Source organism: Brachyistius frenatus, unplaced genomic scaffold, assembly GCF_029030835.1.
Source record: "Brachyistius frenatus isolate BFR_SWC_R1_liver_20210118 unplaced genomic scaffold, ASM2903083v1 Contig_14, whole genome shotgun sequence".
Taxonomy (NCBI): Eukaryota; Metazoa; Chordata; class Actinopteri; family Embiotocidae; genus Brachyistius; species Brachyistius frenatus.
Window position 1 is genome coordinate 6360134 of NW_027210613.1, and position 24260 is coordinate 6384393.

The 24260-nt window shown below is 40.7% G+C and overlaps 2 protein-coding genes across 3 annotated transcripts; one reads left to right on the forward strand and one right to left on the reverse strand.

The window, feature by feature from the left end:
* The first annotated feature begins 242 nt into the window (after positions 1-242).
* Positions 243-18484, forward strand: kcnn4 (potassium intermediate/small conductance calcium-activated channel, subfamily N, member 4). Its single transcript, XM_069693351.1, has 8 exons — positions 243-791; positions 6197-6292; positions 8377-8813; positions 11217-11352; positions 13800-13910; positions 16196-16317; positions 17514-17583; positions 18314-18484. The coding sequence occupies exons 1-8, from the start codon at positions 399-401 to the stop codon at positions 18482-18484; spliced, it is 1536 nt and encodes a 511-aa protein (XP_069549452.1). The 5' UTR covers positions 243-398.
* Positions 18485-19214: 730 nt separating this feature from the next.
* LOC138617948 (zinc finger protein 16) lies at positions 19215-23788 on the reverse strand. Of its 2 annotated transcripts, none has more exons than XM_069693343.1 (2): positions 23694-23788; positions 19215-22850 (listed from the first exon to the last, which is right to left on the reverse strand). In XM_069693343.1, exon 2 carries the CDS (start codon positions 22817-22819, stop codon positions 20942-20944), a length of 1878 nt encoding a protein of 625 aa, XP_069549444.1. In that variant the 5' UTR covers positions 22820-22850; positions 23694-23788; the 3' UTR covers positions 19215-20941. The 2 variants fall into 2 exon arrangements, with proteins under 2 accessions (XP_069549444.1, XP_069549445.1); XM_069693344.1 differs by lacking the exon at positions 23694-23788 and adding an exon at positions 23521-23633.
* Between the last annotated feature and the right edge of the window lie 472 nt (positions 23789-24260).

Below are 24260 nucleotides of genomic sequence, written 5' to 3' on the forward strand. Positions count from 1 at the left end.
GTTCAGAAAAGGAAAAGAAAGCAGTTAGCCACGTGGCTTGTTCCCCGATAATAAAAACACAACAAAGATTTTTCTTCTAACATGTCTCCACCAAACTGCTTCTTGTCTGATGAGCCAAAGAGGCGTTGTAATTCCTTGGGAGCGCATCACGCATATGACGAGTAAACACACCCAGCACAGACTCCATTTGTGGCAGACTGACGTACACTGTTAAAATAATAAGCCATGCAAATAAGAACGCATAACGCAACGCAGTGTACAAATGGCATCAGTGCACATAGCCACGCCGCTCCGGTTAGTTGGGAAGTGAGAGTGTAAGCCAAGTGTTTGGGCAAACCCGCTACTTCGATGAGCCACAAACGAGAGAAGGGACTGGCACACAATTCTCCCATTGGACTATGCCTTCCCGAACTGGGGAGGAAAGCAAAGGGGAGACCGAACAGGCAAAGGACGGAGCAGCGGAGAGCCACGACAGGCAGAGAGGGGCAGGCGGACGGCTCGTATGCGCTCTGGAGATGGAGATGACAAACCGCGACTCCAAAGTGGATTGTGTAAATTGCGATGGGTTGATCAGTCGCAACTGCGGGGATTCAGCAGAAGTATCCGTGCCGCTGTCACTTCCCGGGAAGCGGACTACTCACATGGAGGGAGACGACCTCTACAGACTGCGAGACAGAAAGTTTTTAGTGGAGGATAGAAAGCGTTTTTGCGCGCTGGCTTTGGGCACCGCTCTGCTCGGGATACTGCTCATGATAATCCACGCCGAAATATGTCCCTTTGTTTATAAACCGGTAGGTTGACGAAATTAATCATGTCTTGGGCAGCGACAAGTTTAAGCAGTCAGATTGTACTATGTCAGAATTGTCTATAGCCAAAAGAGACAGACTGTAAATAAATGAAATGTGACACTTTACCTTAAAGCTGTAGGCTATCCATACAACATGCTATCTATGTCTACTTCTTTTCCATGATATGGCCTTCTGTCTACAGTATGTCAGCATCACATCAAATTTGAGCTGATGCCACATAGCTTTTTTTCCTCTTTTGCACATGTTGCAAAGGGTGTATTTATGGGAAGCTCTGGTCTAGAAATCGCAGCCAAATCTTTGACAACACCATTAAACTTACTTCTGCGTTGTCAGCTGGTCAAGACATTTTAGTGTTGTCCCACGACCTCATCGTAAAACGACCAAACAATCAACAAAATAATAGCCTTTCTTTCACCATCATGCAGTGGAACTAAAACCTGTTTAACACTCTGCTGCTATGAAGCAGCATCTCAGCTCTTCTTCACCCCCGAATGCAGTCACAGGTGCTCACAAAAAGTGTGTCACTAGGGCGGCTGATTTGCGATCTTTTATTTATGGCATATTTCAGTCAATACATTTTTCATAAATGGCACAGAGAAAATAATCTTACACAACTGCCATATTTGTTGTCATAATAAATTCCTTGATTAGCTGACAACAAAAACCCCATGCGGCTCAACAGCAGAATCTGCAGCTGGGCTTTGAACCCCCCTGACCTACTGATTAGTTAGTACGTTTCCAGACACACACTATTTGGTAGCAAAGCCTCATGACATTAACATGCAGATCTCAGTGGATAACAATGCCAGGCCACACAATCAACAAATGATTAACTCCCCCTACCTTGCACACGCCAGTTCCACATGTGGAAAAAAGTTCTCATGCATGCCGCAAAAACATCAGACCACCTCCATGCTGTGAATTCAGTGATTGATTACAGTGTCAGAGAGCCCCGCGTTTCTAACACACATCAGCTACACTCCTTTGACAAACCTGTGGAAATAGTGCCTGGCTTTCACAACTATGCCTGATACAGGCAGAGAGTTGGACCAGGAGAGATTCGGTTGTGAAATGAACGGTACTGACACGACTATGACTTTGCTATTCCAGTTTACAAATATGAACCAAGAACAGGTGTTGTCCAACCGTTCCTAAAACCAGGCATCAGCTTTGGTACCATGGAAATGCTGATGCACTGGAAAAGTGTTCTCTGTCGCAGTTGAAGCATATTATTTTACAGAGGCTGCACCGCTGATTTAACCATCGCTTACATAACTATTGCCAGTATTCATCTTTAGATTTCATACGATTTCCAAGCTATGAATGTGAGCTATGACATTTAGGCTGACATGACTTTTGGTCACATAAGGGTCGCCTTAACAAAATACAGCATCATTATTATTATTATTATTATTATTTTTTTAACTTTGAAAGACATTTTAAAGTATGCTGCAGCATATTTTGGAGCTGCCATGACGTTAACTTCAGTCTACAAAGTCATATTTAAGCATACCTTTTCATGGTAATGCACGAAAATAGGCCTATTTTTGGAATGTTTTTCCACATTTCACCTCTTCCCCTAAAGCGAGATTGTTAACAGTACTTTAGGCTATCTTTCCACATCATTAGTGTGTAATTATAGTGTTTGCATGGCCAGTCTAAAAGTCTCTATGTCTTGACTTTGGCTGCACAAGTGCCAGAAGTGTGCACTTTAACCTGGATCCAACCGTACGTCATTTTTCTGCAACTCTTTGACAACTTTTCTTGTATGTCTGCTGAGACTGAAAGGCTGAGCATGATGTCCTATTTTTTAAAGTAGGTAAAGTAGATAATTGTGATGAGCTCTACTGACTCAACCATGTGTGGTTGCAAGGCTAGTCCAAAAAGATAAGTGAAGCATGATGTGGCAAAAAACAAATTCAGCCTCAGCAATTTCAAATCTATTCAGAAATATCCAACATATTAAGCAGAAAAGATTTATTTTCATGCTACTATTCTGTTATATATGACATACAGTTTAATCACTTAGTCTCTTACCAAAGACACACAAACTACTGGATCACAATGAACAAGCAGGTCCCCATCATTGTAATATGCTTCCTCGATAAAGTCTCTTTTGCTTTAAAAAAAAAAAAAATTAGTAAATGGCACAATATAGACCAACACTTTGTAACAGGTCAACGCCTCAACTACTTAGCAAATGTATATTTCCAAGAAATTTTGGAGATAAATTGGTCAGATAAAACATAAATTGAGATATTGTTGTCCCAAAGGGGAGACATCTTTTAGTCAGACAGTCAATACATTTTTGGAACATCCTTACATTAAATATGAAGCAACTCTTGCCAGCCGTCGCCTTATATATAATTTAAAACTTGGTTGAAAGGTATCTGACTAACCGTCATACCTCACTGCATGCTTGTTTGACTGTTCTTCTTGTTTGACGGTATTAGTCAGATTGTGTCTGTTGTCCTTTCTCATCCTACTGTCTTCTTGGCTTCACCCTTTTGAAAAGAAAAATGAAATGAAAAATCTGATCATAAACTTTGCCGCAGGAAGCTTGTTGGTTTTACGTTGTACATTATTGTTTTACATTGTACATTTCTAACTTTGCACACCACTTCCTTCTGTTCAGTGCTTGAAGCACACAAAAAAAAGTGCCAGCACTCCTCTTTTTCACAAAAAGAGGAGCAAATCGTGAAGTATTACCTTCTGAATTCCTGCTGTGGATGAAAGATTCTAAGAGATATTTCACATAACATAAATGTATTTAATGAATGTCATAACCATTTCAATTATTAGAGTAATGAGACTAATTCAAAGGCTAATATAAGGCTGGACCATGTATTAAACAGTGGGGAGCTTGCAATTTGAAATAATGGCTTTTTAACTTGAAACATGCAGGAAGTCCTGCAGCCGGTTTTCTTACATAAACTGTGGTGAGAAAGAGCAGGTGGCACACAAAGTCAGCAGCACTATACATTTTAGTGTTCACATACTTACATAATATTCTGGTGTTAAACTGACTTGTCGAGATGTGAACGTTACATCAACAGGCTCTCGGCTGCTCGCCGTGGAGCTAACTGTGGAGCTTTCTGCATTTCGTACTGGCTGGACAGGATTTCTAAGTTCTGCCGTGTCATGAACTGATTTGGTTCGTGTTTTCTTTGTGGAGCCAGGTCAACACTATTGTCCGTTTAATGCAACGCTTCTTAAGGCCAGCCACCGACAGACCAAAGGAGTCAGTGATAACTGGTGTACACGCTTGCCGCTGCTTGATTAGTTTAGTCGGAGGGAAGCGCACGCTAAACTCTACGTTGTTGTGATTGGTTAACAGTCAATTACCTACAACGTATTAACCAATCACAGCAGAGCTTCCATTCCGCTGATCCAATACAGCGTGAGTCTAAAGAGGTCATTGCGCAGGAAAAAGAAAAAGTCTCTCAGTCTCTCCAGGATAAAGCGGGTATAGATGTATAGATAAGGGATGATAGGTATTATTTGTAAACCTATTCTTACGTGTATCACAGAAAATCTAGCAGCTAATACTACCACACTGGATAACAAACAAAATTTGATAACTGAAGTCAGATGCATTTATTAGTGCTTTGGGAAGTATTTATTTATCACAGAACATACAAACCGGATCATCATTTTTAGCACTGATTTAGTGTTATATTTTGCAATTAATTTCCTATGACCTGGGTGGCCTAGTGATGGTGGCTCATTGTCCAGCCAAGTCTATGAGAAACAGCCAATTTGGTTTGCCAGGCTTGAAATGTCTGTTTCCAACAGGGAAGATTTACAGAAACAATTTTAGAAACTCAGCGAGAAACATCTTGTTGAGGTCTCTGTTATGGTGTGTGGTGAAATGTTGAGCTTTTGTGGGGTCTTCTAATTAGTCCTAGATGAAACACAGACATGATGTGGATGCTACGCGAGAAACTGTGGAAAACAATGTACCTTGCCAACGGACGTCACACCATACCACCTACACACTCAAGTTTCCTCAAGTTTGAAAGTTTGCAATTATCTTTTTAACTGTAAACCACATTAAACTGCCCTTCCCGTTAAAAAACTTCCATTGACGTTGCATCACTTGCTCTGAGATGCATGAATCATGGATAAAGGTGCTCTTTAACCTGTTGAGGTTGAAGGGGTATGGCAGAGGGTTATGATTAGTGCTTGATTCAGTTCGTGAAATCATCTGAGTTTCTACAATGTAGCAAAGCATCATGGTGTGTGCATCTGTGTCTCCATCTCTCAGTTCTCTGCAATGGAAAGTATTTTATTACAAGCATGCTCATTTATGTAATTGAATGGCCTTTTATGTACTTTTTTGGAGTTTATTATCGAATCAGTAATTCCTTTTTCATTAGGCCCAATTACTGTAAATTTCTAATGAAGCTTGTTTTGGAAAGGCAAGAATGACAGACTAGCCTACAGTTATGCTGTATGAAATTGTTCTCAGCAATCTGTTATGGAAAGGCAATCTCTGACAAAAGCTTTATGGTTAACAAAAATGGATAATATTGTTTTGAGAGCACCTCGGCTATCACTGTGAAAACCATGTTTAAAGACACAGAATTACATTTTTCATACATATAATGAATCCAAAATAAGCAGTATTTGATCCTCTGTAAGGGTGCTGCAATCATTATTTAATGTATTAATTGATAAAACCCGCAGTCAGGAAGTTTTGTCCTCCCCCTCTGTTAGTGTGAATAATTACAAAAACACTGTCGACCCACTCTTACGTCATTTGCTGTACCATAGCCTGCTCTGTCACTACTGTTGTAAAACGGTGAATAAATTGTTTAGAGAGTCACAATCCCAGTGAAATGACTCTTTTCTTAAAATCCACATTCAAGATAGCATCTGACTAAACCGGACGTTATCTTGCTCGGCCAACAGAGATGACTGGTTCGCATGCTCTGTCCATAGAGGATTACAGAGAGATTTATCTGAAAAGTTTAATGAGCGTTGTGTGAGCTTGTTGAGGAAGGGCTTGAATGTAACAGAAGTAAAAGTTTCGCTCTTTGAGTGTAACTAATGACTGTTTAGTCAATGAAATGTCACCAAATGCAGGGTGAAAATACTCATGTCTAAAAAGTAGACCAATACAAGGATTGGCCAACAGTCAACATATGTTAGCAAGTCTCTGTCTATTTACAACTTACATTTTTGTGGTTCCCTTTAAAGGAAATCTCACCTCTCCTTGCACAATATAACAAGCACTTATACTTGATTTGTATATTATGCCACTGTGCATTCAGAAGCTGTTTCATTAAATCCTCGCAGTGAAGAACATTAAAGGAAAGAAATAAAATTTTGAAAACCTTCCTTTTATGCTTTAACTAATTATGCCGGTTCTATTTTCTTCCCAGGGCTCAAACATCGCCTTAATCATCAACTGTTCCATCAGCCTGTCCACTGGATGTCTCCTGATCCTCATCATAGCTTACCATTATAAGGACATCAGGGTGAGTTTGCTTTGTCCCCTTTGATGGACGCACGTTTTGTGACATGTTGTGTGTCTGAGTGAGAGCCTGTTGATCTTCAGTGCTTGATATTTTGTGCATCACCTTTCATACCAGAAACGTTTGTTCCCAGTTAGCTTGGTTAGAGTTGTCCTCTGTTAGAGATACCTGAGGGCAATCATTTTAGAAGGAGTTCTCGGTCCACTGATGGTAGCCTCAACACTGATTATTAGGGCCCGAGCACTGATGGTGCGAAAGCCCTATTGTTTTTCAAGGAATTATTTTTCTTTTTCTCGTTCCTTGTTATTATTATTATTTCAAAAAGTGATTTGCCTTTTTGGAGGCTTCATCATATTCAAAAACTCATGAAAGTTGATACACATTTGTCTCCCGGCGAAACATTTCGTATTCTAGTGGAGTCGCGAGTGGGCGCGGCCAAACTTCGAAAAGTGTCTCGGCATCGTGAATTTGTTTTCGTCGATTGGTGCGACCGTGTTGTGGTGGCCATTTTGAGCGTCTCACCGTGAACCTGTAACTGACTAACTTTTATGCACATATTCCGATCTTCCTCAAACATTACATCTTTGATAGCAGTCCTGCCCTGAAGACACCTCATAGTAATATTCCGTCATAGTCGTAGCGCCCCCTGCTGGAGACAGGAAACGAGACAAAAATAGCAACTTTAAGCAGGGATATGCGGTCCCTCGCGCGCTGCACGTTGGGGAGACGGCTTCGGGAGGGCGGCGCACAGGGTGCGAGGGCCCGATATCACTGCTTGCAGTTTTAATTTGTGTTATGTTTGTTGTATGCGTATAGAACCCTGGACAAAAAACCTTCGCCCACACAGACGTCCACAATAATGCAGCTGTGATGTTTTTCCAGTCCACATGGCTAGCTGCCGTTGTGTGTGAATTCAATATACATGAAGGGATTTGGTTGAAATTAAACAGAGCAAACATTCTTTCATTTGTTCTCACACACTCACAGCATGCGTGTTCAATAACGTGCAGTGCAAATAACAAGTGCAGAAAGTGCTGTGTATCTGTACAGTAAAACACTGTACATTTCAGTTTCTTTTAGGCTGCTGGTTTTGTATTCCTTCCCAACAGTCTTTTTATTTTGTCTGATACAAGAGGCCACTCCAAGTGTGAACAGGAGATAAGGAAGGGCAGGTCTAGGGTGGAGACTGAAACAGAGACAGTGTGCAGCGATGCAGTGCGCAGCGAAGCGACCAATACTTTGGTGTAAGTGGTGACAGACTAAATCCTTCAAGAACATCAGTGTGTCTCAATCAGTGGAGTAAGGAAAAAGTTTTAATTGATAAAATGGGAGAAGAGAAAGTTCTGAGAATGTCACTGCTTCATTTTCCTTGATTTTCTTAAATATAGTGCAGCGCAATACAGCTGTAAATTGAGGAGATGGTAACATTCTTACTTCGTTAACATAAACAATTAAGGTTCATCTTCCAGGTTTCTGTTCAGTGTCTGTAGTTCATATCTTTAGAGGCTTAAAATGTATTTTCTTATCACTACTCTTTTCAAATATGCTGTACCATAAAGTATGTCATTGTATTTCAGTCTTTTTTTTTTGCCTGTAATGTTAAACAGACATTAACATATGCTTACTCCAGCATGCCATACAGTGAGATTTTATGTGTGCGACCCAGCATAAACACTAGATCGGATTTTTGTAAGAAATAAATTGAAAGATATTGTTGTTGTTTTTTTATTGTTTTTTTCATCATGACTGCACTATTGTCCAGACAGAATGATCAACTCTGTTTACAAATGAAATGAAAATGAAACAGTCTTATCATTCAAAACACAGCAACAACAAAAGGGTAGCACTCTGCTGATGCCATTAGTTCATATTATAGGAAAATAAGAGATGAAATTGGAGGCAGTGGGTTTTGTATGTAAGTTTCAAGTTTCAGAGGAGAAATCACAGAGTACCCATCTGATCCCTAAGCATTATATTTAGCTTTTACCAACTATGACATCAAGATGTGACTGTATTTTCAGTAATTTCCATTTCAAACAAGCACTTTTATAATTTATTTTCTTCTTTCGTCCTCCTCCGTCTTTTAGCTGTTCATCATCGACCACAACCAGGTGGACTGGCGCATTGCCATGACCAGCCACAGGGTTCTTGTGATCGCCCTGGAGTTGTTGGTCTGCGTCATCCATCCTGTTGGATCATACTGGGAGGTGGGCCTCCATGTCAACTCCTCTTCCTCAGCTCCACTCTGTGTCTTCAATCACCACAGCAAGGCCCTGCTGGACACGGAGCTGCTGCTATCAGTTCTGATGTTCCTACGTTTGTATTTGGTGCACAGAGCCATCCTGCTGCACAGCAAAGTGCTGCTGAGCGCCTCCTACAGGAGCATCGGCTCCCTCAACAATATCAACTTCAGCTTTCGCTTTGTTCTCAAGGTACTGATGAACAAACACCCGGCTCGTACGCTGCTAGTTTTCATCCTCTTCTTCTGGCTCATTGCGTCCTGGATGCTCACTCTGTGTGAAAGGTAGGGAGAATAACGCTATGTGTGTAAACAATACCAATGGTTAGGGTTATGAGCTGGCACAAGTTACAAGTCAAACAACTAGCTGGTATGATGTACGTTCTCAGTGGATACCAAACATGGTAACTAATACTATCAAAGAAGAGCAAACAAACCAATAGAAAACACACCAAGCTAAGAAACAGACTGTGCATATTATACATCAATCATAAACATTTAAATCAGCAAACAAGCTTAATACTAATGATATCGTGTGCTGCTTAAAGAAAAGTAACGATTATATATAAGCCCAGTATTTTGTGAGCAGACAAGAAAGCCGATGGACAAAAAAACATAGGCACTATTCTTCGGGGAACCCCTCTCATAGCTTTATGATAAAGTTGAGGCTACTGTACAGCCAGAGAGAGAAACTAACCAACGGCTGACTGTAGATTTATAGTTGGGATACAGATAAGAGTTGTATTGATGTTCTCATCTGACGTGCTCCATTTGAATAACTATATGTACAAAATTTAAAACTGTAGAGCAATAAAATAATGTGAATTAAAATCTCACCACTCTAGGAAACCAATGTTTCTTCGACATACCAGAGTTTCATCTTTGCTTGAGAGAGCTGGCCCAGCTCAACAATTACCTATGTAGAAAAATTAACCCTGAAAGGATGCTGGTTATTTTCCTAATCACTAAGGCTTTACATAATAAGTCTTTACATATTCACACTTTCTATGTCCATTATGAAAGTGACCTTTAACTACAATCAGTTATCATGGGTTGAGCAAAGGCTCTATGTGACTGTCCAAAGTCACAGGATTTTTTTTTTCAATTCCTCTAAGTCAAAACCAATTGAGCAAATTACCTTTTTATTTCTCTCGAAGTATTACATTTCATAATACTTTAAAACAAACACACACTACAGTTCTGTCTGTCTACTTTGTCCCTCCAAACATCCACTCGTTACACTATATACAACTGAAAAAAAAATGCATTGTAGTTTAACATTCCTCTTCAAATCTTGATGGTCAATTTGACTTTTCAAAATAGGTTTACAACAACTGATTTTATAATCCTCCTCTATTTTGTTTTTCTAACAAAATTCTCTTCAGCGCGAGCCAACTCAAAATCAGCCTGATCCTCTACAGTCTGTTTAGCTGTTTGAACAGTGTGAGGTCATTTGTTCATTTGAACCTCAATGGGAGTTGTTTTGCCTTCAGTTTCCTGTCTCCATCTTGTGTGTTTTGTTTTGTCAAAAGTAATAAAAGAGCTTCTGAGTGATAGCTGATAAGACCACCAAACCTTTTAACACTGAGCTGTTACACCAATCATTTTCTCTATTAGTTCATTACCCGGGGACAGATGGACACTCACACACCATATGACCTTTTTGAAAGGTTTCTGCCAAGTGTACATTGAACTTTTGTAATATTTTACAAGTTTACACTGGTACCCGCTTCCTGACTGCCCAAGAACCTGTAGATCATCCACACAGTTTCATTTGCAGACCACACCTTTAACAAACTCACATGAATCATTGTGCTAAAGACATAAAGACATAAAGCGATGCATTCCATAGAGTTAGGCAATTCAATAAAGTTAGGCATCAGGTCATCACTGTCGTGTACAGGACCCCAGAGCTTCCTAAAATGTTTTATTTTTTTTTTTTTTTTAAAGAAGCTGATATGTAACAGTATCCATTAAAATGTTTCTGGATATAACTATTTGACTAAGCTACAGACAAGGATTTATAAGAATTCATCTTCCATCAGTGATTTGGTCATTTCTCTTATACAGTGGAATACAGTCTCAACATTGTAGCTTATGTAGGACTACTTCACTACAAAATTGTATTTTTTCATCATTGTTATTTTGAATCAATGAGATCAAGGACATCAATGTGGCAGGTCTTTCATTTGTTGCACTATCCATTGCCATCTGTCAGACTTGCACAGTGTTGATATTGCAATAATTAAAAAAAAAATCACATATACAGTACCAAGATGGAATATTTTTTGTGTCCCCTACACCTATGTATGGAGAACACAGTCTCCATATAAATTAGGTTGACGGTGATACTAGTGGAAATCAACGGTTGTTCATCAACTCAACACAACTAAAAGAGTTGTCTGATAACACTCTCTGGAATACTGTACACACGGAATTACTTTATTTCAAGAAAATGTTTGCAGAAATTATCAGGAAATTGTTGACCCCTAAAATAGAAATATTGCTGGAACCTGATTAAAGATAATGACATTTGTCATTTATGATGGTTACATAAAAGTCCATTATGGGTATGTTTATGTTAAAAAAGTGGCTGAAAGGGTCATCATAACTACAGTGGGATCCATAATAATACATTTAAGGTGTTTCACTGTGACACAGTCTCACTCCCCCCGCTTTCCCCCCCAGGCAGACCCAGAAAGCAACAGGCCGCATGGATATGGCTCTGTGGCTCATAGCCATCACCTTCCTCACAGTGGGCTACGGGGATGTGGCACCCATCACCAGCTGTGGCAAGGCGGTGTGTCTCTTCACTGGAGTCATGGTAACCAAGTTAAGTTACTTGTTGAAATTTTTTTTATTGCGTAAGACACTGAGGATTCATTATGAAATAGAAGGTTTTTAGAAGAAACATGTAATCGTATGCATACTGAAATGTACAAAACACACAATACTTGTTGAGGTATTAGATTAGATTTGACTTTATTAATCCCACAGTGAGGAAATTCGGTATATCCGTTATTTTATGGAGTTGCTGTTTTGGCCACTTACTGTATTTAGCTACGGCAGCAGTTGTGGTTTGAACACAAAATATGCTTGGTTTAATGTTTGGTTTGATAAGCACAGGGAATGGAGATGTCTTATCTTTGTTTCACTTCTCTCAAGAAACCACCTCAGACTTTTCTGTGTGCACAAGCAGCCTGATAACACACTAAAACAACATGTCCTGTTGCTGTTCTTTTCATTCTGTTGTGCTGCATTCTCTCTGTACAGATCACATTTTCCTTTTCCTTCACTTTCATTCCATTTCTTCTCTGTTCTTTTATGTCTTGTATTTTGTCCGTTCTGTTCAGCTTGGCTAAATACATTTTCATTGAATCCTTCCTCAATATATTTTGGTCTGATTCTTTGTATTTGATTGTTTTCTGTTATTTTCCTTATTATTTAGCTCTATTCTCTTCCAAACTGTTTCATAGCATCCTCACTGGTTTGTTTCATTCCCTTCTGTTCCACTGCTGCAACTCTGCAAAACCCCATTTTCCTATTTCATTTTTCCCATTTCAGTGTGGTTCAGTTTAACCCAGCCTATTCTGTACCGTTCCACTAGTTATCTTGGATACATAAAACTCCTCTAGATCCCTTCCCTGAATGCTTTCATTTGCTCGTGTGTGATTTAGATCACAGCTGTAAATTAAGGGACTGTGGACGTTGGTGATACCAGGCGCTCACATGAAAAGACTGAGGGAGGGAAAATGTCAGCATGCAATGGACGCTGTGCAGTCTGCACAAAGATCTGTGTGAGGTGTGATGTTTCTGCTGAGGGATGCGATTGTTTTACTGCACTCTGTGACTTAGTTAAATTTGCCTATTTTTTTTTCTGCCATCATAGAATAAAACAGGTAAATTGAAGTGTTTGAGAAAAGAAAGCGTCACAGTCAGTTCAAATGCAAACATGATGAGGTTACTCCTGAAAAAAGGTGGAAGGGAAGGTCAGAGATACAGTTATTTTAAGAGTTAAAGGAACGTGGAAATGATATCTGGGATGAAATACAAAGGTTTTTTTGTAAAGTAAGATAAACAATAAGTCACTGACAGAGCGACGTGTTTGAAAAGTTGCCGCCTTAAATTCCAGTATAAGCAGATAAGAGTGGTTCTGGATGTAGGCAGAAGTCCGGTTTAGACACCTTTGTGACAGAGTGGAAAACAGTCTTCCCAATCTTTCCATCACTTTCTCTCCATCTCCCTTGTTTTTATAAGTTCCCCCCTTATAAGGGAAAACTTTCCACCATATCCATTTTTAGGTAGTTTATTGCCTTTGGCACCACTACAACAGGAGGGTGTGCCAACCTGTGCCCATGGTTTGGAAAATAAATAAATTTCCTACTCCCATCAGGGCAGCTCTGAAAGCGAGTGACTGGGGTGATGCTCACACCTGTAATGTGGCTGAAAGCCTCCATGATCAGCACTTCGGCTCCACTCCAGCCATAACGCGGTTTACAGCTGTGCTCAGGGGTTGACAACATGCTTTGCATCCCACCACTATGTGTGGATGGATCCAAGGAAAGAGTTTGTACCTCCCAGGTTTCGCAGACGATGTAATGATAGATATTTTGTGGCTGTTGGAGTGAAGGATAAATATATCTTTCAAAACTCTGGCTGAAGTTTTCTCATGCTCCTGCTTCGTCTTTTTCTCTCCTCCTTTCTCTCTCTCTTTTTTAATGCAAGCTGAAAACAGGAAAACAGGTAAAAAAAAAAGATTAACTTGTATCACTGTCTGTGGTGGACATGGGCAAAGAGTAGTGTCAGTCTGTGTCCTGTGATGCATCTTTTTGTGTGGATGAGTTTTGGCCTAAACCCATATGAATTGTCATCATCATTCTGTAGTTCCCTGTCCAGCAATAGCACAAAGCTATTCTCAGAGGAAACCCACACTGTTATAGTGCCAGAGAGGCCATATACCCATTGAACTTTTTGTGTAAATATAACTTCGATTTATTAGTCAGAACCATTTAAGGTAAGAGGATCAACATTGAGTTTTCTTAATATGTTCTTTCCTTTGAGGGATAATAAAGGAGCAAACGACGTTAACCCTCACTGTTGTGGATTTAGATAAAATCAGGCTTACAAAATTTGACTGTGCGTTGTGTTTCAGTATTCTGGATTCATTTTACATAATCCCTGTGGAGAAATCAGGCAGGTTGTAGCCTACATCTGTGGTGGTACATGTAAGAAACCGTGCTCACCACCGTGTGTTTGTGTGTTGGGTTTCAGGGTGTAGCCTGCACCGCCATGCTGGTGGCGATCGCTACAGAGAAACTGGCGTTGAACAAAGGAGAGAAACATGTGCACTTCTTCATGCTGGACATCCAGATTTCTAAAAGGGTAAGAGCATGCAACATTTTTTTCAGCAAACATGTATCAAGATGTTTGACTTTACTTTACGAGACACTGGAAGATGAGGAAAACACGCCTGCTCACCTTTTCTTTGCATTTGACAATTTTCTTCAAATATGATGTTTGGATGAGTTTGCTGTACTCTTCTACTTCAAAGATGATCCCAGTGTTTTTTCTTATTTTGGCCCATTCAATCACAAATCATTCATCCTTAACATTACTGCTGACTCTAAGACTAACTGAGTGGTAATATTTGAGATATTTTGTAATGCGCCTTTCCTCCTGTCGTCCAGCCAGCTGTTGATTTCTATTCATTTCATTCTTCTGTAAAAATTAGCTTGCAAAGATTTTAAACTTGTTTAGGTTAGATAATCCATCAAAATGAGCACCATGTCTGTGTCTGTTGTTGTCAGAGTCACTGGACCATTGCGCGGTAATGCAGCGCTAAGTGCAGAATGATTTAAAAAGTCTGTGCTGCATTGCCAGACAGCAATAATATAACAAAATAAAATGCTTTGGTATGCTTTGAAAAATGCTTGGTAGTTATGTAAAGAATGTTATTTTTATTGAAAGTGCCAAAGTATGTTATTTTTCTGTTGATGATTTTAAGAAAATGGCCTTTAGTGTTAGTTAAAACTAACTACTATTAATTATTAACAAATTAACAGCTCAATATAGGTCAGATAATCGAATCTTAATGTGGAAAATCATCTTAAGTTTGCTTTGCCAAAGTAAATAACATCACAGCCTCTGCTGTACCAACATAAAAAAAGAGAGATCTGAATTGCAATCTGTAATAAATGAGGCTTAACACATGGATCTTGAGTTCCTCTAATGTGAGCTACGTAAATTGAAAATAGTGGCTCTTATTTTTGCAGCATTTGGAAAATAATATTTAATAATTGCATAAACTTTCCTACATAAACTTTTATCCACAGTCAGTCCCCTCCTTTTGTTCAGAGGTTACTGCAGTGTAACAACACAAACAAGAAACATGATAAAGCGGATAGAGATGTCAGGATGGATGCGTCACTATTTTCCACGTTTCATACATGTTTTGGTTTTTGATTCTTTAAAAAAAAAAAAAAAAATCGTGTTCTAAAACAAGAGACACCAAAGGACAGGATGGTGTGGGAAAAGAGGAGGGAGACGAGCTTTGCCAACCTCTTTATGGCCTTTTCAAGGCGTCAAACAGAGGAAATAATCTTATCTCTGTCAGGAAAGAAACCTGTGTCAGTTTAGGACGGTGCAGCGGCAGACAGGAAACTGAGCTTACGTGTGTGTATTTGCGCGCGCGTGTGTGTGTGTGTGTGTGCGTGAAAGTGGCAGGTTTCAAGTGTTTGCTTGTTGATGGGAAAAAGGTGCTTAAGAGGAAATGTTGTCCGTGCCACTGTCATACAAATACACCTAAATGTGTAATGACTGATGGAGTTCCTACACTGTCAGTTTCTGTGTTCTGCACGTGGTGCTACAGCTCCTCACCAAACTGTAAAGCAAAGTCTGACTGCAGTAGCTGCACTGCTTTGGAGGATACAACCATTTCCTTTCTCCTGGTAGCTGCATCCTGTCACTAGGTGCATCTTTATGCCTTGCTTGTGGTTGTTTCGGTGTGTGTGTGTGTGTGTGTGTGTGTGTGTGTGTGTGTGTGTGTGTGTGTGTGTGTGTGTGTGTGTGTGTGTGTGTGTGTGTGTGTGTGTGTGTGTGCGTGTGTGTGCATGTGCGCATCCTTCGGAGCTATCTGGTGCAGTCCAGATTTACACTGATGGGAACAAGGGAAGACATCTGGATGCAAACTCTGACAACCGCTATTAATAACCCTCACAACAGGGCCAGCGTGACATCATCACAGGGCAGTTACAGTGATTTGGGCAGGAAGACAAACAGACACGAATAGAATCAAAGAGAAAAGTGCAAAAAGCTGTTAGTAGAGAAATGTTGCAATGACAAGACCTGAGTGTAACTGTATGTATGGCCTGTTTTATAAATTCTTAAGGCTCTTTGTGAAAGTAAGACCTAATAGTTGTTTATTATCTAAAATCAGCATAAAGCAAACGGTTGGAAAAAGAAAGATGATCTGGATTTAATCAGCTGGTTTACGTGACTCATGCTTTTACTTCCTGCAGTAAAATGTTTAAAAGATACAAGCAGCTCTGTGTTATTTTTTTCAGTCAAGCTTTCAAGTTTGATCGACTTTATCTTGATGTTCTTATCACCACGTTTCTGCTCCTGGATGTTTGATCGGACCATTTTAATGTGTCTGCCTCTTTGACCAGATCCGCCACGCTGCTGCTAATGTGCTCCGAGAATGCTGGCTTCTGCACCGTGCAAACCTGGCAAAGGGAAACCGTGGTGAACACCGAAGACACCAGAGATGCCTTCTGGAAGCCATCAGAGTGTGAGTTACTGTATCGCAGAAATGATGGCCTCAGGCAGCGTATCTGTGTGTTTGAGTCTGAATGAAGGATGTAAGTGGGTGGTGGTTTGTGTGCCTTACATGTGTATTTTCCGGGTCATTAAGTTAGTGTCAACATGCTTAACCACAGAGTCACTAATTTTAATGGTTAATTTAGATTACCAATTAGATTTGTTCGCCCTTCTTATGTTGGCAGGGCATGTGTGTACATGGGTCCACCCTTTTATTTTACAGAATCTGAGGCAACGTTTTTGTCATTTTGTATATTATTTCACAGTATTTCACAAAATATTGTGTGTCCTCTGATTAACTCATCAAGATAAAGGAGAAAAAGAAAAAGCCATTATAATGAGGCACGAACTTTGTTATTATTCTTTTGGACCTTTTTCATCTCTGTCTGAGTTCTCTTGTTATCGAGCCCAACCTCTTTTCCTAAGAACAAGTGGATTGCGTAAAACAGGATGTCGAGAAGAGTGATTATACTGTACAGTCCACAACAGGAGTACGGTACACGTGTGAGGGTATGTTAGCCTGTGTGGCGGGTGGTACTTCCTGCTTTAAACTAGGCTGAACCACTATAAATAAACACTGTGGAAAGTATGAGATGGAGGAACTTCCACACCTTGGGATTAAGAGCAGTGTCCTGTAATGAGACCATCGCTCCATCACTCTGATGTCTTCACAGACTGGGTGCTTGATTGCAGTAGTGGTTTCCGTAGTTCTCTTCTGGTTTCATCCATCTAGGGTACTAAATTTAGACCTTTTCCACCTCTGTATGTCAAAAACCTTCTAGCAATGTTTTATAGCTGTTTAACCAACTCAGCAGGACTTCTCCCTGTTGAGTAGTGGAATACTTGATTGTCAGCATATTCCTCCCAAAATCAGGGGTTCTGTATTGTTCCAGCACTTTTTGTCTAAAAATAGGATGCAGCATCTGCAGATGGGCATTCTAACTATTATTGGAGCATTTAAACCCATAGTAACGCCATATTGTCTTTTTATTATTGTTTTAATCTTTTTAGATTATATTTTTAATCCAAAATAAATAAATCAAATAACATTGATCTTGTTTTCCTGCCCATGTCCTGATGTAACATTTAGAGTGATGTTATTAATATGCAGGTTTGATTGAAATTCTTTCACCAATCTGAGATCTGACTTGTTTTTTTTCTGCACAGATTTAGGCATTTACGCCTCAAACAAAGAATATTGAGAGATTACGTGAGTCAGATGGTGGATCTCCCAAAGGTAAACGACAGCTATCACTGCAATATTTTGTACATGTTTCACTGTAAAGACTCCAGAAATTATTTCACACTCGGCTGTTTATCGCTCGTTTGTTCAAACACATTGAATCTTCAAAATTTGAATGATGAAGTTTGAATTCCTGACAAATTAATCAGTCATTTTCAGGCCCGGGTATTATTTCCATGTGGAATAAACCCAAGATAAAGAGACATAAAAAGATAGGTACTAATTGTAATTGATTGATTTATATGGAAAATAAATCTGATTTTTCCAGACTGCGAGTGCAGCCCCTGGGTCAAAAGAAAACCCTGCCACAGTCACTTTACAATCAGTTACAGTCTAATAGGCGCGCAGTAAACGACGCGTGCTGCTCTCTCATATTGACTGAAGCTGAGCCACATAGCGAGCACATCGCACTAAAAAAAAAAGAGCTGCTGTTATTGGCGTCTTTTCTGAATCCTGGTTGCTGCAAGGGGGCTGCCAAGCATTGTGACATGTTTCCTACGCTGGCAATGGGGTGGTTTCGAGTCTGCCCCACTGAGTTGTCTTGGAAGTGCACCACATCCACATTACCATAGCGTGTCAATCAGTCAGAAAGTTTACCACAAATCTGAAACATACATTTAAAATGTGTCTCCAGACTCCACAGGCTTGAGGTTGTAGTTTGACCCCAGTGTGTTTATCACCACTGAATACAAAAATCTTTGCCTATATGTTTGAATCTCAACAGATGCAGATGATTATGTGTGACCTCAGTGCCAACTGGAACAATTCCTACCGGGAGCTGGAGCAGCGTATCCTCTCCATGGAGCAGAAGCTGGATGAGCTGAGTCGCTGCTTCCAGCAAACCTCTGAGCTGCTGTCTCAGGTCCTGCGTCATCGCAACCCAGAGATCAGGTAAACGGCAATTAGAGCTGCAAGTGATGCTGCGGCGATCTGCTAACAACACGCTGCAGGATGTGGTATCTACACTCAACTCGAACGTGCCTGCTTTGAAGAATAACAAGTACATTTTCTTTGTTGTCTTTTTTTGCAGGTGACATGGCTTCATGCACTTAAAAACTGCCTATAGTGATTTCATCTACAGTATCCATGAATCCTCTCTACCCAGAGCTGCTTTAGACTCCTAACATGTTGAACCACTTGGAGGACTGGCGTAACCACCAAAGATCTCATTTTCGGGCGCAGTGCTGAGTGCGCTGCACGGTGACTCACTGCTGTAAAATTATGCAGATAAAATAATTTAATGTTTGGTTTTCAGCAGATGTATTTGTGACAGAGCACACAGAACTCGACTCATCTCAAACAAGGACAGCGGAGGATCTTGTTATCCACAATGTCCGAGCCTCTGAACTGCTATTTGAAAGGTTTTATTGATGAACTCCATTACTGCCTTATTCCTATGGAATAAGATATATTTTACAAGTTAATTTTCTTTTCTTGCAATATTTTACAGTGTTAGCCTAATCAGTTAAATCCATTAACAGTTTAATGATTACTAAGATGTTTGAAAACAGGCTTATCAAATATAACAAGTGTCTGACAGTTCCTTGTCATTCTGTTTTCCTCCAAGTGAATTGTGAGTGAAACTGTGTTGTGATGGTCAATGAAGAGAAGAAACTAAACATCAATTCAAATATTGTGGAAAAACACTTTTATTTCAAACTGTAAGTCTGTGGGGTTTCAATGGTTGTCAACTGAAACATATTGATGTCTACATTAGGGTTGCAATCGTTTGATACAAAAAAAGAGTTTACACCTGTTCTGAGAGAAATTAAGCTCAAATCCAGGTTACCTTGTAAACTCATCTTTTCAAAACCCAACTGCTCCATCTAGTGGACATGAGTTAAATAAACAACAACAACATATTCAGGACTCTTAGGGTTCAAATCATCCAGTATCATAAGAAAAGATTTAAAAAATAATAATTAATATGCTATTTTCAAACTGAACATCAAAACCTCTTCAACGTCTAATATGTGTAATAACTGAATCAGCTTTATTGAAAACAAATTTAAGGACAGAAAATAAATTTGGGAACACACTTCCCACCTTTGATACGAATGCACTTTGTGACTAAAATATTGCAAAACTGGACTTTAATTTTCTCTCTGGACGATAAACTGGAGTTTTGATGTGTTTTAACTTAAAAAAGATTCCTTGTGGGTTAATTTGTACTCTGGTTTGATGCCAAAAGAACTTATTCTAACCCTGTTTACTGTTATTTGCACATGATCAAAACATGTTACCAACCATCCAGGACATGCTTATAATTCAAAGCCAGTAAGAATGAATGTGTATGTTTTTTTTGCATCGATTTTGTCACGAGGTAACATATGAATTAAACAAAGCAGTGACGACCCGATGACGTGTAAAATATCCTTTTTGATTAGATGTGTAGGATTCAGCGGGATCTATTGGCAGAAATTGATAATATTGATAATTCTATTTTCATTAGTGTAGAATCACCTGAGACTAAAAAAAAAAACCCAGTTCATTTTCATTACCCTGGAACACACATGCATCTACATATGGGGCGGGTACTCCTCCACAGAGTGCGCCATGTTTCTACAGTACCTCAGACACCGGCTTTAGAGAGCCTCATGCCGCCACTGTAGATCATCCCGCACGGCTGGAAGGGGAAGGCGACGCGAGGGGCGTTCAGTTGATTGCACTGTGCGACCTCACCGCCAGATGCCATCTGAATTCTACACACTGATCCACAAACACTTTGGCTGTGCTCCAACTGGCGTACTTCCCTTAAAAACACGAACATATACTCTTACATGTTAGAACACCGACTTGTGTACTAGTGAGTGCATTTCGTCAGGGTTGCGTCGTCTCAAACTACAAACGGTTGCTCAGCACTTATTGCGAATTCATCACCTGCCAACATATCTGCCGCGGAAGGAATAAACGTGTTCCTGTGCTCTCTGTTCAACAAACACAATCAACACACTGATGGCTTCTGTCCAAAAGCAGTATTGTGGTACTCCGTGGAAAAATAAACCCGTTAGTGTGCAACGGCTGCAGCTTCTTTTTGACACCTTAATTTAAAAATACTTTACATCATTGGTCATTCCTTTCCCACTACGTAGCCAGGACAGCGACCGTCGAGTGTGCAACGTTACCAACGTTTCACACTCAATTTTTGGAGTGTTTTGAGCAATCATCCAGGTACTTGTTGTGCACTGCGTGTTTCCATACTTGTTAGCATGAACGCACTGCTGCACCTAAGAAAGTGACTGCTGGTATACAAGTATGCCATTTGGAGCACAGCTTGGTTTTGTGATGCCCACTTCGGAGGAGAACCTAGAAATCTGAAATGTGATGAGGCCCGACTATATTATAGGCTTCTTCAACTTTTTGTCCTGTTTTTAAGTTGGTGCCATATGTAAGCCGAAGGCCTACAAAAGAGTTGTCCGCAGTCACATGTAAAGGACATTCTACACTTGCTCTTAACTTTACTTTTCCACGGACGTCCAGAACGGGATTTTTTCAGTGATTTGCCCTTCAGGTGCTGAGCTAAGAGTTTCGCTCCAGTGAAAGTGTCTCCACAGCTGACGCAGATGTAGCTTACAGCCTCTGCATGCTGAACGCAATGTCGCAGGAGATGCAGCCGGTGCTTGAAAGCTCTACCACACTGGCACTGGTGCAAGCGACGGCCTCGGTGGAGGTAGCGGTGGCTGATGATGAGGGAGGGCTGCCGCAAGATGGCACCACACTGCCTGCAGGGGTGAGGGGCCTTGGAGCGCCAGCCCATGTTCATACGTTTCATTAAAGCCACATCCTGGCTATCATTCTCAAACATGGCCAGAATGGTGGGCGACGGCGGAGGGCCGGGCTCAGAGGCGGCAGCATCTGGAGTCGTGTCAGTGGCACCGTGGGGATGAACAGATGAAGGTGACGAAAGACGGCTCGAAGGCTGATCTGGGGCGCCAACTTTCCGCGATTTGACAGCAGCAGACGCCGTGCACGTTGGGGCGGGAGGTGCGCTTGCGTGGGAGGGGGTCGAGCGAGGGGAAGGGCTAGATTTCACAACGGCGGACAAGGACCCTGTGAAGTTTTGGCCGGCACGGATCTGTCCATTAATGACCTGGTTTACTTTGTTGAGACTCGAGATGGCTGACTGGACGCCTGGTTTACCCTTTTTATCAGCCAACAGAGCTGGATTAGTAACGATGCATACCTTGGTGCTGACCACTGACGAGTGAACTCTGGTGACATGTTCTGACAAAGTCTTCTCAGAAGTGAAAAAGGATTTGCATATGTTACATGCTTTTGGCAGCGACTCGGAGCAAAAGAGAACCAATGCTGGTTTGGGTCCTTTGGGACACACGTGGCTGTAGTAGGAGTTCTGGTGAGAGAATATTTGGCCACAGTAGTCACAGGAATAAAAAGACATGAGGTGTTCGTTAAGAGATGGGGAATCTGCAAAAAGTTTTTTGCACAGAAAACACTGATATTTCACTTTTATACCACTACAGTGCAGCAAATGGAGCTTAACTGACCTAAATGGGCCTCTACCACACACAGCACACATTGAACTTTTAGCATTAGAGGAAGGCGCAGGAGTTGGTTTAGGCTGTTGAATGTCAGAGGAGTCACTGGAACAATCTGTCGAACTGGAGTTTGAGCCTCCATCCGATTCTGGATCCTCTACAGGTTTAGAGAACGTCTTGTCTTCGTCTTCAGATTCTGAGCTCGTTGAACCGTCCGCCTTCTCACTGCCACTTTCCGTGTCGATATCTAGATCGCCTTCCCCCACCGTGTACTCCACGCTGTTTTCAGACGTCTCGGGTCCCTCAGGCTTCATCTCGATTTTTTGCTCGGGCCTCAACTCATTGGAAAAGACGTTTCTGTTGGGTCTCTTGCGTATGACTCCAGAAATCACAGCTGAATCTCGTTGAAATGATGCAGAGCTTGTGCAATTTGTCTCTGCATGCTTGTTCAGCTCCCACACATTTCTGAAAGACTGATAGCACTTTCTGCAGACGGGTGGCAAGTGGGCATTATCAAGGTGTGTGGACAGCGACGTCAGGCGACGAAAAGTAACCTTGCAGATGTGGCAGGTGGCTTTGATGTTGTGGCTTTTGTAGTGCGACATCAAGTTGGTTAAGTTGCTAATTTGTTTGCCACATTCCCAACATTTCCTTCCCTCTGGGCAAGCATCATCATACACCTGGCTTTCTGTGACGACACCCCGATCTTCGTCAGCGCTCGAGTCTTCAGACATACGGATGTGGTCAGGGCGACCTCCCGGTGGTCTGCAATTTTAAGCAGAACGGATGGAATCAATCAATCAATATAAAAAGGTTTCATCAAGACAGACAGCTTTACTTTTAAGATAAAGATTATGCCAAACTGCTGTTGTTATATCTAAACATTAGACAATTGCACAACAAATGAATTTGTCAACTGAGGGAAAAAAAACAACTTATTATTTGATGTCTTATAATAAAGTCTGATTGGGTCATTAAACACGCATAACAGACATTTGCTAAAAAAACCCAAAAAAAACCTCCATAATCATTGGACAGATTCACGCACGCACGCACGGGCGCGCGCACAACAGCCTCAGTTGTATTCAGTGCTAATTAACAAATGTTAGCATGCTAAGCTACGATAGCAATCTTTGGTTGTTTTGTTTTTTTTAGACAAAACAAGCTGCTGAAGTCTCTTTTGGAGTCTCTTTTTTTTTTTTTGACGGTTCATAGATTAAATCATTAACCACGTTAACACAAAGACTTCAATCCACAACGACGTGAAACAGTTTTGAGTAACTACAGCTGGTTTGGTTGTGATTTCTGTCTTCAGCCTATTTTCGCCTCACAACCCGATAACAGATTAAAACTTGTTTCCACAGACAGTTCATGTGTATATTAGTGTGAAAACACGGCCGTGGTTGAGCTACATGCGCGTATAAGCAGCACTTACCTCCGTCCACGAGCACCAGTAGGTGCTCACGTCACCTCAAGTCACTCGTGTTATTATTATTATTGTTATTGTTATTATTGTTTTTAGAAAAGTAAACAGCCTCTACGCGTTTAGCAGCACAGGTGGTGATACTAGAAGTATAACTGGCCATATTACAAAAAGAAAAACCTTACAATTTTCATGTTTGATGACACCGTCCGCTTGTTCATGGCGCCCACGTCCATGTACGCCGATCTCGTCTATATCCGGTTTAATCCGGAAGAGAAAAGCCTCCAACACCCTGAACGCATCATGTTGGGTTTCACTCGAAGGTAGTTTGAGTTAGTTCTCCAAACACGAAGTGAAAACTCTTGTTTGATGTACTTTCGGAATATTGTGATTTCAGCCCGCAGAATAATTCAATTGATTAAGAATTGTATTTCGGGGGTTTAACCTAAATCAAATTCATTTCCGGCTAAATAAATGTCACGGGTGGTCCGGCATTATCAATATCCCCTTTCTTAAGTTCACTCTTCACTTAAATAAAATAAAGCTTGTTCTGTATGTACAAAATATTTGAACCCTGCCTTTAAGAAACTTACGATGTGATAATTATTCATAATAACTCTGTGATAAAGAGAAATGGCTAGAACCAGGTCCTAAACGTATGGGAACTATTAACATCATCACGATGTTTCATTACGACTGCATTTACCAGACGTACGAGATGCATTCGTTTCGTAGCAAAGACAGTTTTAAGC

Excerpts from the sequence above, each read along its gene's own strand:
- LOC138617948 (XM_069693343.1), bottom strand. The coding sequence starts at position 22,819 with ATGTCTGAAGACTCGAGCGCTGACGAAGATCGGGGTGTCGTCACAGAA.
- kcnn4 (XM_069693351.1), top strand. The coding sequence starts at position 399 with ATGCCTTCCCGAACTGGGGAGGAAAGCAAAGGGGAGACCGAACAGGCA. Across the intron at positions 6,293-8,376 it reads ACCATTATAAGGACATCAGG|CTGTTCATCATCGACCACAA; the intron begins GTGAGTTTGCTT and ends TCCGTCTTTTAG. Across the intron at positions 8,814-11,216 it reads ATGCTCACTCTGTGTGAAAG|GCAGACCCAGAAAGCAACAG; the intron begins GTAGGGAGAATA and ends TTTCCCCCCCAG.